The sequence below is a fragment of the Leopardus geoffroyi genome, chromosome X (assembly GCF_018350155.1).
Source record: "Leopardus geoffroyi isolate Oge1 chromosome X, O.geoffroyi_Oge1_pat1.0, whole genome shotgun sequence".
NCBI classification, from domain to species: Eukaryota; Metazoa; Chordata; class Mammalia; order Carnivora; family Felidae; genus Leopardus; species Leopardus geoffroyi.
Window position 1 is genome coordinate 16,128,392 of NC_059343.1, and position 14,526 is coordinate 16,142,917.

General features: G+C 40.1%; 1 protein-coding gene across 12 annotated transcripts in view; it reads right to left on the reverse strand.

Annotated features, from left to right (window-relative positions):
* The window catches only part of BCLAF3 (BCLAF1 and THRAP3 family member 3), a 58,920-nt gene that overhangs the window by 8,075 nt on the left and 36,319 nt on the right, over window positions 1-14,526 (reverse strand). For all 12 annotated transcript variants that reach the window (XM_045473276.1, XM_045473275.1, XM_045473269.1 and 9 more), the window contains 3 exons: window positions 11,244-11,358; window positions 6,476-6,571; window positions 2,855-3,010 (listed from right to left, as the gene is read on the reverse strand). In XM_045473276.1, the coding sequence (XP_045329232.1) occupies window positions 2,855-3,010; window positions 6,476-6,571; window positions 11,244-11,358 (367 nt within the window). The remainder of the gene's footprint in view (window positions 1-2,854; window positions 3,011-6,475; window positions 6,572-11,243; window positions 11,359-14,526) is intronic.

Here is a 14,526-nt window from a genome sequence, read left to right on the forward strand (position 1 = left end):
GTTCAGATCTGGTTTCAGGCTAGAGCAGCCCCAGGGCACCTAGATTAATTAACTGGTGATGAATCTTTAATTCATCTAGGTGGTGATCTAATAACAATAAAAAGAATGAATTCTCTTTTAGGGCAAAAAGCAAAAAAAAAAAAAAAAGCAGTGTACAGATGGTGCCCAGACTATGGCTTCTTTCCAGGACAGGACCTTCAAAGTTCCCTCCGAAGCAGAAGCTTGAGATGAAAAGTGATATAAGTGATACCTCACACTCAGTAACTCCATTTGAGCAAAAGTGGCCCTAATCGAAGGGAAAGCGGAAGCAAGCAACACTGGAAAAAACTAAAGACTCCAAGCCTTCACACCTCTTTTCTTTCAGGGCATAAAGGTTGAGGGAAAATGAAGTAATAGGTCTAAGTCATCAGTTTACACACATGGAATGGGGTTTCAGAGCATCACAATACTACTGGGACAGCCCAAAGGCCAGGTAAGCCTTAAGTGCCTTAGTTCAGACCGTGGCAGAAACAGAGAAGGTGCAATGCCTCATTCCTTATCCTAAAGGGTAGGAGAATGTGGAACTCAATTGTTAAGTAGGATGCTAATCGTATGGTATGTACTTCATTTCATGCCATACTTGGAGAGCTGGGCTGTTCAAACACAAATCTACAAAACAGCCTGTTTATGCCTCGCTTGTAGGTACTGACAGTAGCCAGAATGTAAAAGCCCATGTCAAAGCTACAATACAAAGACAAAGTAGCATCCAGAAGGACAGGTGTAAGAAAAAGAGCTGTAGACAGTGAATGTCACAAAATGCAGTGTGTTGGGACTACTTCTAAAGCCCTCAGATGGCAGTGAAAGACAAAGGAGGGCAGGCTAGACCTGCACCGGATGTTACCTGTAACTGCTACATTTTAGAGGACATAAAACGCCTAGCCCCTAAAGACTAGAGACTCATAGCAGCTTGTGGCCTCCTCTAGGACACACTTCTTAGGTCCTAAGATGAAGGCTTGATGTCTGGTTTCTATTTGCTGTTAAGGGAGGCTGGTGGTCGATGTGGTCTGGAAGAACTGGGTGGTCAATAGGAAGTTGGCACGGTGAGGCTAAGAAAAGAACGACTAAACAGCACAAGTTCAATGAGCACATAGAAACTGCAGGCTGAGGCAGATGGTCAAGCCCTCAGGAGTCCCGAGTCATCTAAAAACTAGAGGTAAAAATGGAGTCAGAGGAAGCTAACAGAGAGCCAACAGAAAAGAACACACAACATGTACCCGAATCCCAACCTTGCAACTGAGGAAAAGGCTTGCCTCAACCTTCCTCCTTGAGTGGAAATCAATGACTTGCTTCCCCGTCAACAGCCAGGCTGCCATCTGTGAATGAGGACAAATTCCTAGAAGATCTGTTGCAAAGAAACTTGCCACACAAGTCAGGAAGAAAAGCAGCACCTCGGTCTAACAGTAGGGAAGCGTACAAGAGGGGAAATGTGTCCAGTTACACTCATGTTCTCAAGGAACAGATGGCTTTCATAACCTCAGTGACATCAAGAGTGACACGCATGGTGAAATGCAAAACTTCACCTAAGGTATCCAGTTGAAATCGGGGGGTGGGCGGTGAGAGAAGTTACAGAAAGTATTATAGTTAATGCTAAAGCTTAAAAAAACACAAACGGGGGGGTGCCTGGGTGGCTCGGTTGAGCATCTGAATTTGGCTCAGGTCATGATCTCACGGCTCGTGAGTTCGAGCCCCGCGTCGGGCTCTGTGCTGACGGCTCAAAGCCTGGAGCCTGCTTCCGATTCTGTGTCTCCCTCTCTCTCTGCCCCTAACCCACTCGCATTCTGTCTCTCTCAAAAATAAATAAACATTAAAAAAAATTTGTTTAAATAAATAAATTAAAAAAGCCCACACAAACGGTTGTCAATTCCGTTCTACTAGTCCATCTTCTGAAAAACAAGTTTTACTAAAATCACTACACAAGCTCAGGGTAAAGGCTTCACAAGTATGAATAATTAAGGAAACACTTATGGTTAGAAAATTTATAAAACCACCGTTGGACTATATGATAGCAACACTGGATACACATACATTTCTCAAAGAAAACACAGCCCCAAGTGAACAAAACTGAGTCAGAAAGTTGGCAAGCATGCCTCACTTAACTGATGTAATGTTATTGCTCTCATTTAAAATATCCAGAAGGTAACTTCATATCATTTTTATGCTGCATTTTGAAATATAAACATGACAAATTTAAGTAAAATCAATCCACACCTAAAAGAACAAAATTCAAATTATCGAGAAACTTTTTATTAACATTAAGAGTTAGCACATGTGGCGATGGTTCCCAGGCATTATGAATGCAATTACTGCCACCGAATTGTACACTTAAAAATGGTTAAAATGGCAAACTTTATATGCATTTTATCACAACAAGAAACACATGAATGGGGGAGAAGAAGAGTTAGTATATTTTGCAATCGTGTGTCCTTTTCATACAGTCAGTTCAATATCCTTTGGTACTTAGAGAATTCACATTGTAGAAGGCTAAAATACACCGGTTAAACGTTTTTTACCTGAATTTCCATTTCAAACATTAATCACACAACAGAAATTCCAAAGTAAAAAGCTCAAACAGCTGACATATTCACAGCATTTGGGGCATAACAGCAAAAAGCAATTTAACATTAGACAGTCTCACAACTCCAACACCATCACTCTTTGAACTTTTTCTTCAACTATCATGCAATAACATTTGTGAAATCTAGGTTGTAACTTAGGTCAAAATTAAACTAAAAAAAACCATTTGATCTATTAAACATAGATGATTTAGGAGTTCAAAAGTCACTCTACATTTTTAAAAGATCATAATGCAACTAACCTTTTTCTTCCTCAGTAATTTTTCTCTGAATTTATTAGTGATAAATCCCCTTGGGCCAGCAAATCGTAAACGCTGATATTTAGCTTGAATGTATAAGCTCTTCTGTACTAGGCCTGATTTATAATGGGGCTGGAATCTGCCACCTCTAAAGTTGGTCTGTAAAGAAAAAAAAAATTAAGTGTAAAAACTACAGCTTCCAAATCTATTAGTGTAAGAAATGGGGAAATGTCCGGTACTCTTGATTCTAGGCACCACGTATATTAAAAAGGAAGAGGTTACTGATGGTAATAAAGTATGTTTACCTCAAACTAGCCTCCTAGTTTAGTTTATATAATGATTTTTTTTAATTTACATAAAAGCAATTTTTAAAACTAAGTTAAAAGTTTTGAAATTCTTGGGGCATCTGGGTGGCTCAATTGGTTAAGTGTCCGACGACTTCGGCTCAGGTCATGATCTCACAGTTCGTGAGTTTGAGCCCCGGGTTGGGCTCTGTGCTGACTGCTCAGAGCCTGGCGCCTGCTTCGGATTCTGTGTCTTCCTCTCTCTCTGTCCCTCCCCCGACTCGCACTCTGTCTCTCTCTCAAAAATAAACAAACATAAAAAAATTGAAATTCTTGAAATTTATCATGTAAAAAAGTACCACTTTCAAAACCTTATCTAATGTGCTAAAGTTATCCTTCTGGGGGCACCTGGGTGGCTCAGTCAGTTAAGCGTCCAACTTCAGGTCAGGTCATAATCTCACAGTTCAAGGGTACAAGTCCCACATTGGGCTCTACACTGACAGTGCAGAGCCTGCTTGGGATTTTCTCTCCTTCTATCTCTGCCTCTCTCTCTCTCTCTCTCTCTCTCTCTCTCTCTCTCTCTGTGACCAAATAAATAAATAAAAACTTAAAAAAAAAGCTTCTAGGGGTGTTTGGGTATCTCAGTTAAGCATCCAACTTTGGCTCAGGGCATAATCTCACAGTTCAAGGGTACAAGCCCCACACTGGGCTCTGTGCTGAAAGCTCAGAGCCTGGAGCCTGCTTCAGATTCTGTGTCTCCCTCTCTCTCTGGCCCTCCCTATCTCTTTCTCTCTCAAAAATAAACAAAACATTTTAAAAAAGGCTTCTAAAATTATCCTTCTGATTCACAGTGTAATATATCAAATCCCCAAGTGGGGGAGGACATTAAGTATCAACATCTATTTAAGAATCAAAAACTCTCTAGGGGCGCCTGGGGGGCTCAGTGGGTTGGGCGTCCAACTCTTGATTTTGGCTCGGGTCATGATCTCACGATTCATAAGACTGAACCCCATGTCAGGCTTGGTGCTGCTTGGGATTCTTTCTTCCTCTCTCTTTCCCTCTCCAGCTTTCTGTCTCTCTCTCTCTCTCTCTCTCATCTCAAAATAAATAAACTTTAAAGAAAAAAAAATAAACTCTCTTTATTCCTGTCAGTACCTTCAAAAGTCAATCTTTCTTTACCATAAAAATCCCATTACAGCAAATGTTTTCACGGTAAGAGTTTACACTGAAAAAGACCATTTCCTGATCTGCATACTGCCCAGTATTATAAGACACATAAGAGGACAAGGAATATTTGTTTGATTTCCCTGTGGTGAATGTACAAATGGTATATTATAACAGAATAATTATCAAACCCAAATATAACCCTGTTTCCACAATTAATGAACAAATGGGTATGTTGTGCATAATGAAGCATAATAGTTTATTTAAAAAAGCATTTATGCTAGGCCTATTTTCCAATTATTTTCTTAAGCCTACAGAAAATTCAGGTAAAAAAGAATTATAATGAGACACAACTCTTTCGTTAAAACTATCTGCACAAACTTAACATATAAGAGCTAATCTTGAAATTTACACTGTCCGTTTTTACATATCTAACAAAGTGATTACTATCTGGCTTTGAATTAGTCTAACTCCTGTAAAAAACAAATTTTCATGAAATGGTTCCTTTTCTTAGAAAGCATTACTTCTCTCTATTTTACTGTAAAGAATTGTGAACTTCTAAACAATCATGTTAACATTACACAGCTTTAAACGATTGGTCAAAAGGTTTTTATTGCATATATTTTGAAAAACATTTAAAAATAATTAACATTTAAGAATTTCCCTTAAGAAGAAAGGGTAACAGGAAATAGGCCTTGCAACAATCTTAGAAAAATACTACAATGGGGCGCCTGGGTGGCGCAGTCGGTTAAGCGTCCGACTTCAGCCAGGTCACGATCTCGCGGTCCATGGGTTCGAGCCCCGCATCAGGCTCTGGGCTGATGGCTCAGAGCCTGGAGCCTGTTTCCGATTCTGTGTCTCCCTCTCTCTCTGCCCCTTCCCCGTTCATACTCTTTCTCTCTCTGTCCCAAAAATAAATAAACGTTGAAAAAAAAAATTAAAAAAATAAAATAAAAAAAAAGAAAAGAAAAGAAAAATACTACAATCAACTATATCTGACCAATGAGAAGAAAAACATGTAGGAAGCCTAGGAAGCACTCATATGGGACAGCCCAGTTATACTGCCTCGAAGTTAAACAGACATCACATTTTCAGTTGGTTTTATGGCTCATTAGTCAAGATACTAAAAGATGGTGTAAAACATGTTTATATATTCTATGGCCACTGCCATAGAATATTTTTGAAAAAACCTAATGTCACCTGTTCTTAGGTACATGAAACACTGGCTAAAAATGTTACCTACACAATGCTTTCAAATTGTGTTACTGCAAATGAAAACACTCTTTGGACATCTAGAATTATGCCTCTCAATAAGCCAGGCATTAAAAGAGGACCACTCATAACTACCTCCTAGTCTACGGTTTGGGGACAGTTTATACTACCTTTATGCTAATATTAACTTCCTCCGAATGAGCTAACCAGTCTATCAGGTCTGCCTGCTACTTTCACCAAAAAACCTAGATTATTTTCCTTTCTTTCAAGGGGGAGGGGAAAAGATGCTATAGAGTTAAAAATATTAATGATGTACCTATTACATAAGCAGGAAATTTAGTCAAAATGGATTTAAAAAGCATGTCAACTTCTGAGAACAAGGAGAGAAATACAGCACTTCACACTTCTATCTGTGTGATGAGGTGTTTTGAATAATCAAACAATCACATTAGACATAGCTGTACAAATCATTAGAATGTGATGAAACAGGCTTGAACAAAGCTTGCTGGACCAGAATCTTTCTGAGATGATGCAGAAGGCCTCTGAGGGTTGTACACCTATGGGCAGGATTTTTCAGTCTGTGAACCTTGGAGAAGGTTCACAGAGCTATGCATTTACACCTTAGAGGTAAAGGGGCAGGCATAAAGGGAAGGTCTTGAACCTTGTCTGCCTCCTCATCTAGAGCCACTTCATCTGTGTCTGTTTTATGCATTTGTGCTTTCCATATAATATTTGAAAAAGGATTCCACTGGTAAAAAAAAAAAAAAAATTGAAAATCAAGTTCCGAGGAAAAAGGTTACCATTAAACTGATTACAGTTAACTATAAATGTATGTCCAGGAATCTTAGTGTATAGTCACTATTTGAAATATCACAAAAGCAGCTTTTAATTTACTAACACTTAGAACATTATGTTCAAAGCATAAACCCAAAGCTAGAATTAAATGGAAAATAACACTTAATACCTTAAATGGTCTTCTAAAGCTTGTTGTGTTTTGACGGTTTCCCTCAGCTCCAAAGGGTTTGTGAGTAATGACGTCTTTTTCCTGCATGGTATAATTCTGCATGAAAAAAGCAGGAGTATGGGTTAATATACTTTGAACTTTATTTTAAAAATTTCATCTTACCATTTAAAAAATACGAGTTTTGGGGGTGCCTGGGTGGCTCAATTGGTTAAGTGTCCAACTCTTGACTTTTGTTCAGGTCATGATCTCAAGATTTGTAAGATGGAGGCCTGCATAGAGCTCTGTGCTGACAGCTTGGAACCTGCTTGGGGTGCTCTCTCTCTCTCTCTCTCTCTGTCCCTCCCTTGCTCACTTTTTGTCTCTCTCTCTCTCAACAACAAAAAAAAGGCATTAAAAAAAATTCAAGCTTTGGGCAGAGGACTTGAATGCACATTTTTCCAAAGAAGACATCCAGATGGCAAACAGACACATGAAATGATACTCAACATCACTCATCATTAGGGAAATGCAATTCAAAACTACAATGATATATCATATCACACCTGTCAGACTGGCTAACATTAACAACACAAGAAACAACAAGTGTTGGCAAGGATATGGAGAAAAAGGAACCCTCGTGTGCTGTTTGTGGGAACGTAAATTGGTGTAGTCACTGTGTAAAACAGTATGGAGATTCCTCCAAAAATGAAAAATAGAAATACCATATAATCTAGTGATTCCAACACTAGGTATTTACCCAAAGAAAATGAAAATACTAGTTCAAAAAGAGATACATGTACCCCAGTTTATTATAGCGTTATTTACAATAGCCAAGATATGGAAGCAACCTAAGTGTCCATCGATAGGTGAGTGGATAAAGAAATGTGGTCTACACTTTCTCACACCATTCACAAAAATAAACTCAAAATGGATAAAGGACCTGAATGTGAGACAGGAAACCATCAAAACCTTAGAGGAGAAAGCAGGAAAAGACCTCTCTGACCTCAGCCGTAGCAATCTCTTACTCGACACATCCCCAAAGGCAAGGGAATTAAAAGCAAAAGTGAATTACTGGGACCTTATGAAGATAAAAAGCTTCTGCACAGCAAAGGAAACAACCAACAAAACTAAAAGGCAACCAACGGAATGGGAAAAGATATTTGCAAATGACATATCGGACAAAGGGCTAGTATCCAAAATCTATAAAGCGCTCACCAAACTCCACACCCAAAAAACAAATAACCCAGTGAAGAAATGGGCAGAAAACATGAATAGACACTTCTCTAAAGAAGACATCCGGATGGCCAACAGGCACATGAAAAGATGTTCAGCGTCGCTCCTTATCAGGGAAATACAAATCAAAACCACACTCAGGTATCACCTCACGCCAGTCAGAGTGGCCAAAATGAACAAATCAGGAGACTATAGATGCTGGCGAGGATGTGGAGAAACAGGAACACTCTTGCACTGTTGGTGGGAATGCAAATTGGTGCAGCCGCTCTGGAAAGCAGTGTGGAGGTTCCTCAGAAAATTAAAAATAGACCTACCCTATGACCCAGCAATAGCACTGCTAGGAATTTATCCAAGGGATACAGGAGTACTGATGCATAGGGGCACTTGTACCCCAATGTTTACAGCAGCACTCTCAACAATAGCCAAATTATGGAAAGAGCCTAAATGTCCATCAACTGATGAATGGATAAAGAAATTGTGGTTTGTATACACAATGGAATACTACGTGGCAATGAGAAAAAATGAAATATGGCCTTTTGTAGCAACGTGGATGGAACTGGAGAGTGTGATGCTAAGTGAAATAAGCCATACAGAGAAAGACAGATACCATATGGTTTCACTCTTATGTGGATCCTGAGAAACTTAACAGAAGACCATGGGGGAGGGGAAGGAAAAAAAAAAAAGAGGTTAGAGTGGGAGAGAGCCAAAGCATAAGAGACTGTTAAAAACTGAGAACAAACTGAGGGTTGATGGGGGGGAGGGAGGGAAGGGAGGGTGTGTGATGGGTATTGAGGAGGGCACCTTTTGGGATGAGCACTGGGTGTTGTATGGAAACCAATTTGACAATAAATTTCACATATTAAGAAAAAAAAAAAAGAAATGTGGTCTATATACGATGGAATATTACGTGGCCATAAAAAAAGAATGAGATCTTGCCATTTGTGACAACATGGATGGACTTAGAGGGTATTATAATAAGTGAAATGAGTCAGAGAGAGATATAAATACCTTATGATTTCACTTATAAAAAAAATGAATAAACAAAAAAAAGCAGAAAAAGACCCATGGAAACAGAGAACAAACTGATGGCTGCTAGAGGAGAGGGGGTGAGGAGATAGGCAAAATGGATGAAAGGGAATGGGAGATACAGGCTTCCACTTATGGAATAAGTCACAGAGATGACTGTGCATAGGGAATATTGTCAATGGTATGGCAATAATGTTGTATGGGGACAGATGGTGGCTACACTTTTGAACATAGCATAACATACAGATTTGTTGAATTACTGTGTTGTCCACCTGAAACTAATTTAACACTATGTCAACATACTTTGATAAAAATATTTTTAACAAGTTTTAAATAAAAAACACGTTTTTTAAATGAAGATTTAAAATATTTATTTATATTTGAGAGAGAGAGAGAAAGAAGGAGAGAGAGAGAGAGAGAGGGCACAAGCAGGGGAGGGGCAGAGAGAGGGAGACAGAATCTGAAGCAGGCTCCAGGCTCTGAACTGTCAGCACAGAGGCCGATGCCGGGCTAAAACACACAAGCTGTGAGATCGTGACCTGAGCTGAAGTTGGATGCTCAATGAACTGAGCCACCCAGGTGCCCCCAAAACACACATTTTAAATGTATAGGATTGAGAACACAAAACATGTAGCACATACCTTAGCTGTAGGAACATATACATATCTTCCTTCACATAACCCATGCTAGCCTGTGAGGGCCTAGTTTAATTTATGAATGTGAGAACAATTTAAAAAATACTCCTATATAACACAAGGCATAACTTTTAGAAAAATGACCATACGTTTAGTATTTATTCAGGCATCCAGAAGAGAACCAAATCCATTATTATCTGGAGTTGCTACAGAGTTCCCACTGCCTCAGAGGAAAACAAATTCTCAACACTATAGGAGGCAAGTTTTGCTGACCCAGATAACTGATTTGAGGTGATGCTCCTACCATGATCAGGAAAGTATCAAAAGTCAAAGTGTTCAAATGGTACTGCAAAGAACTGGAATCCTTTAATGGGAACAGAAACAACGGGGCCCATTCTGAAGTTTCTTTTTTTCCAAAATCAAGTCTTATAACCTTCTTTTAAAAAAAAATTTTTTTTAATGCTTATTTATTTTTGAGAGAGAGAGAGAGAGAGAGAGAGAGCATTAGTGGGGGAGGGGCAGAGAGAGAGGGAGACACAGAATCAGAAGCAGGCTCCAGGGTCTGAGCTGTCAGCATAGAGCCCGACATGGGGCTTGAACTCACAAACAGTGAGATCATGACCTGAGCCGAAGTCTGACGCTCAACCGACTGAGCCACCCAGGAGCCCCAAGTCTTATAACCTTCTATTTATTCCATTGGCTATTCCATTTGCTGTACTTCTCACAAATCTTCCTCTTTCACACCTTTATCTCTTCCTCCAGTTTCATATAAAACTCTTTTCACAGTAGTCATCATGAATTTATATCAAGTCCATAAATTTGAGTAAGTGCATAATCATACATATAATGAGATGAGACTTTGGGGGGACCCTGGTAGGGAGGGGTGTATTTTGCAAAGTGAAAGGATGTGAATCATTGGGGCTCAGCAGAAGGACCGTACCAAACAGCTTCTGATCAGGCTCCCAATGCTCCCCACCTTCTAGTATCCAGGCCCCTATGTCATTCCTTTCCTTTGAGTGTGAGCTGGACCTAGTGACTTGTGTCTTACAAATGGCCGTATGACAGAAGTGACAGAACATCACTTGTGAGATTACATCACAAACAGACTCTGGCTTCCAACTTCCTAGCTATCGCTTGCTCTCATTTCAAAAGCCAGCTGACATTTTTTAAAAATGTTTATTTACTTTTGAGAGAGAGAGAGAGAGAGAGAGAGAGGGAATGCAAGTTGGCGAAGGGCAGAGACAGAAGGAGATGCAGAATCCGAAGCAGGCTCCAGGCTCCGAGCTGTCAGCACAGAGCCCGATGTGGGGCTCAAACCCACAGACCATGAGATCATGACCTGAGCCGAAGTCAGACGCTTAACCGACTGAGCCACCCAGGCGTCCCATTCATCTGACATTTTTTAAACTGCCTTATGAAGAGGCAAATCTTTAGAGACAGAAAACAGATGAGTGGTCAACCAGGGGTGGGAACAGGGAATAACTAAAAAAGCACGAGGGCTATTTCTGGGGTCATGAAATGTTATAAAACTGGATTATGGTGATGGTTACACATGTTGGTAAATTTATAAAAAAAAAACCATTAAATTTTATACCTAAAATGGGTGAAAGTTTTATGGTATGTAAATTATACCTTAATAAAGTTGTACCCAAAAAATCTTGAGAAAGCTAGTACTATAATAAATGAAATAAAATCCTACTAAATCAGAGATAACTATTTCTTCTCTCATAATAAGTATAAGATTCAGAAGAACATTAACAATGAACAACAGAATTGTAACACGTACTCAATGAACAGTTAGAAACATGGAAAAATACTGGTGGTCTCTATATATACACATATATGTGAGGAGAATGGAGTGTACCAAAATGAAAAATTCGGAGCTGCATTCTTACCATGTGCGGTTTCTGAATAAATTTTCTAAAATTTGATTTTGTAAAACCTATAGGTTTTTGGAATTCATCAACATGAATATGCTTCAACCCTGAAAAACTGGAATGCTCATCATTCCTAATAAAATGAAAGAGAGAAAATAACGTTTTATTAGTTTACCTTTATCTAATAAATAAAAAAGAGAAATTAAATTGCCCCCTTCAGAGACAATCAAAGCAGCAAAACAGTTAAAAAGAAACAAAACAAGAAAACAAAACAAACCAAAAAAACACTCAAAGACTCCAAGATATATCACTACTAAAATTACAAATGATAGTTATCAGGGCTAAAACCTTTATTTTTCAACAAACATTATTGAGCTAAGTTGAAAGTCAGCAATAGGGGGAAACAGTATTCCTTGGACCAAGGTTCTCACTCTGGGGTCCAAGGACAGGTGTCCTAGGGGTTGTCATCCCCTGAAACCATACGTAGAATGTGTGTTTTCTGAGGGACGATAACCACTGCTCTTGAGACTCTGGCAGGACTGGACGCCCCCTTCCTGATAGGCTCTTATTCATGAAAGCACCAGAGACAAAGAGTGTGACTGGCTCGGGTCCCCTATCGGCAGAGCTGAGACTTCTGACACTGCTGGGCCACAGAAGCGAAGGACAGCTCCCTTCTCCTGTCGTCACCATGTCCAGAGGCCACCAAAGCCTCTTCCCAGGCTGCCCGACCTGGGATGGAAGGTCCTTCCTTGGGATTGCCCTCTGACCCTGGGGCGTCATTTTCACAGCCCTCCGGCAGTCCTCTCCTTGTCACGTCCCACATCTCCCCACAGTGTTCCTCAGACGCTTCCTGCTCTGTGGTGAACGAACTGCTCACTGTCTCGGCCTGCTTCAAACCCTTCCATGGCCCCCCCCCCCCCCCACTGAACGTCAGGTTAAAATCCATACTCCTCATCATGATCTTCAAGGCCCTGCCTGCTGTGGCCCTTGCTATCTCACCAGCTGCTGTGTTCCAGTCTCCCCAACATGCACACCGAGCACGGGGAACATTTAGCGACACACAGTTCCTAACACACCACCATCTCTCCTGCTCCCGCAAGTCTGCAGGAATAATTCCTTCCGTTGTAATTTCCCCCCACTTAGGTCAACTTCCAGATTTAGCTCCACCTGCACTGTTCCAGGAAGGCTTTTCCTGACCTCCCTGAAGCGGACTAGTACCCCTGCTACATGCACACGTAGCATTTGGGAGTCTTCCCACGTATCGCTCGTGTTTGCGAGTGCCTGTCTTATGCAGCAGGGTGTCATCCCTTAAAAGGAGACACTGTGGATGGGTCATTTTGTGGCCCCAGCTTTGACGCCCAAACCTGACAGGGAACGGCCACTCAGGGTATTTTGAAGTGTTACAAACTCTCATGTTCTGTCAAACTGCTCATGGTATGACAGTAAGTCAAAAGAGAAGGGTGCAAAGCTGGGATGATTTTTTAAAAAGGTTTATTATTTTGGGGGGCGCCTGGCTGGCTCAGTTGGTAGAGCATGCGACTCTCGGTGCCGGGGTCTCGGGCCTCACATGGGGCCTGAGCCAGCCAGGCACCCCGAGGATGATTTTAATTACTTAAAATAAACTACATATATGCCCAGAAAAAAGTAAATGACAGGAAATGTACTAAATATTAACAGTGGTCATCTCTGACTCATGAAATTAAGAATGCCTTATATTTTTATTTGTATACTTTATATTTCCAAATGTTTGCCACTGACATGTACTACTAATTTTATTAAGAAAACAATGGACTTTAAAAAATCCTCTTTGCAAAGCATATATCTGATAATGGAGTAATGTCCAGAATATATAAAGGACTCTTTACATCTCAATAATAAAAACACAAGAATCCAATTTAAAATACGGGCAAAGGATTTGAATAGGTATTTCTCCAAAGAAGACACACAAAAAGCACATGAAAAGATACTCAACATCATCAGCCACTAGGGAAATGCAAATCAAAACCATGATGAGATAACATTTTACAGCCACTAGGATGGCTATAATTGAAAAGATGACCCCACCAATGTTCGTAACGGCATTGTTCACAACAGACAAAAGATGGAAACAAACTAAACATCCATCAACAGAAAAATGGACAAATAAAATGGGGTACACACATACAGCGGAATGTTAGTCAGCCTTAAGAAGGAATGAAAGTTTTTTAAAAACGAAATTCTGACACATGATATGACATGGCTGAAAACATATTCCGAAGTGAAATAAGCCAGACACAAAAGGACAATTGTTGTATGATTCCACTTACATATATGAGGTACCTAGAACAGGCAAATTTACAGAGATGGAAAGAAGAGAGGTTATCAGGGGCTGGGAGTAGAAAGGATGGGGAGTTACTGTTTAGTTGGTACAGTTTCTGTTTGAGAAGATGAAAAGATTCTGGAAGTGGATAGTGTGGATGGTTACACAACACTGTCAATGAATGTACTTAATGCCAATGCATTCTACACTTAAAAATGCTTAAAATAATAACATTTATTACATGCATATTTTGCCACATTAAGAACATTTCAACCCTTTGATATCTGTTTTGTGACCAGGCAAATGAGTGTGCACGTTGAAGAAACTACTTCCCAGACTGCCTGCAGCAAGGCATGGCCATGGGACTAAATTTTGACCAATGGTGCTGAAGTGGCATGTGAAAATTCCAGGAGGTTTTTAAAGAAAAGGCGAGAAGACAGACATGACGGCTTGGGCACAAACACCCATTCTGGACCATGAGGCAGACGCCATGTGCAGAGGATATCTGAGGAGCAGGATCTAAGGAGGCTGGTTTCCTGATGGGTCCACCCGACCTACCATGCTCTGACGTCCTGACTGGACTCTTTTTCTACATGAGAAAGAAATAATGTTTTCTCCTGCTCTTACAGTCCATTCTCTACCCAGCAACCGGGGTGAATCTTTTAAAATTTAAATGAGATTATATTTCTTCTTGAGTTAGAACCCAAAATGTTTCATAATCTCACTCAAAGTAAAATACTGAGTCCTCACGTCCTCCAAAGTCCTCTGCAGTTTGGCCTCATCTACTTACTCTCTTCTTTTCCCACCGTGTTATAACCTCATTGGCCTGCTTTCTGTTTTGTTTGTTTTTTGTTTTTTGTTTTTTTTTTTTTGCTTTCTATTCCTTAAACAAGAGTAAGCGTGATCCTGCCTGAGGCTCTTTGCCTTTGTTGTTCCCTCCTTAAAATACTATCCCCTCAAAAAACCTTACTAATTCCCTAACTCCTTCACTTAATTCACATC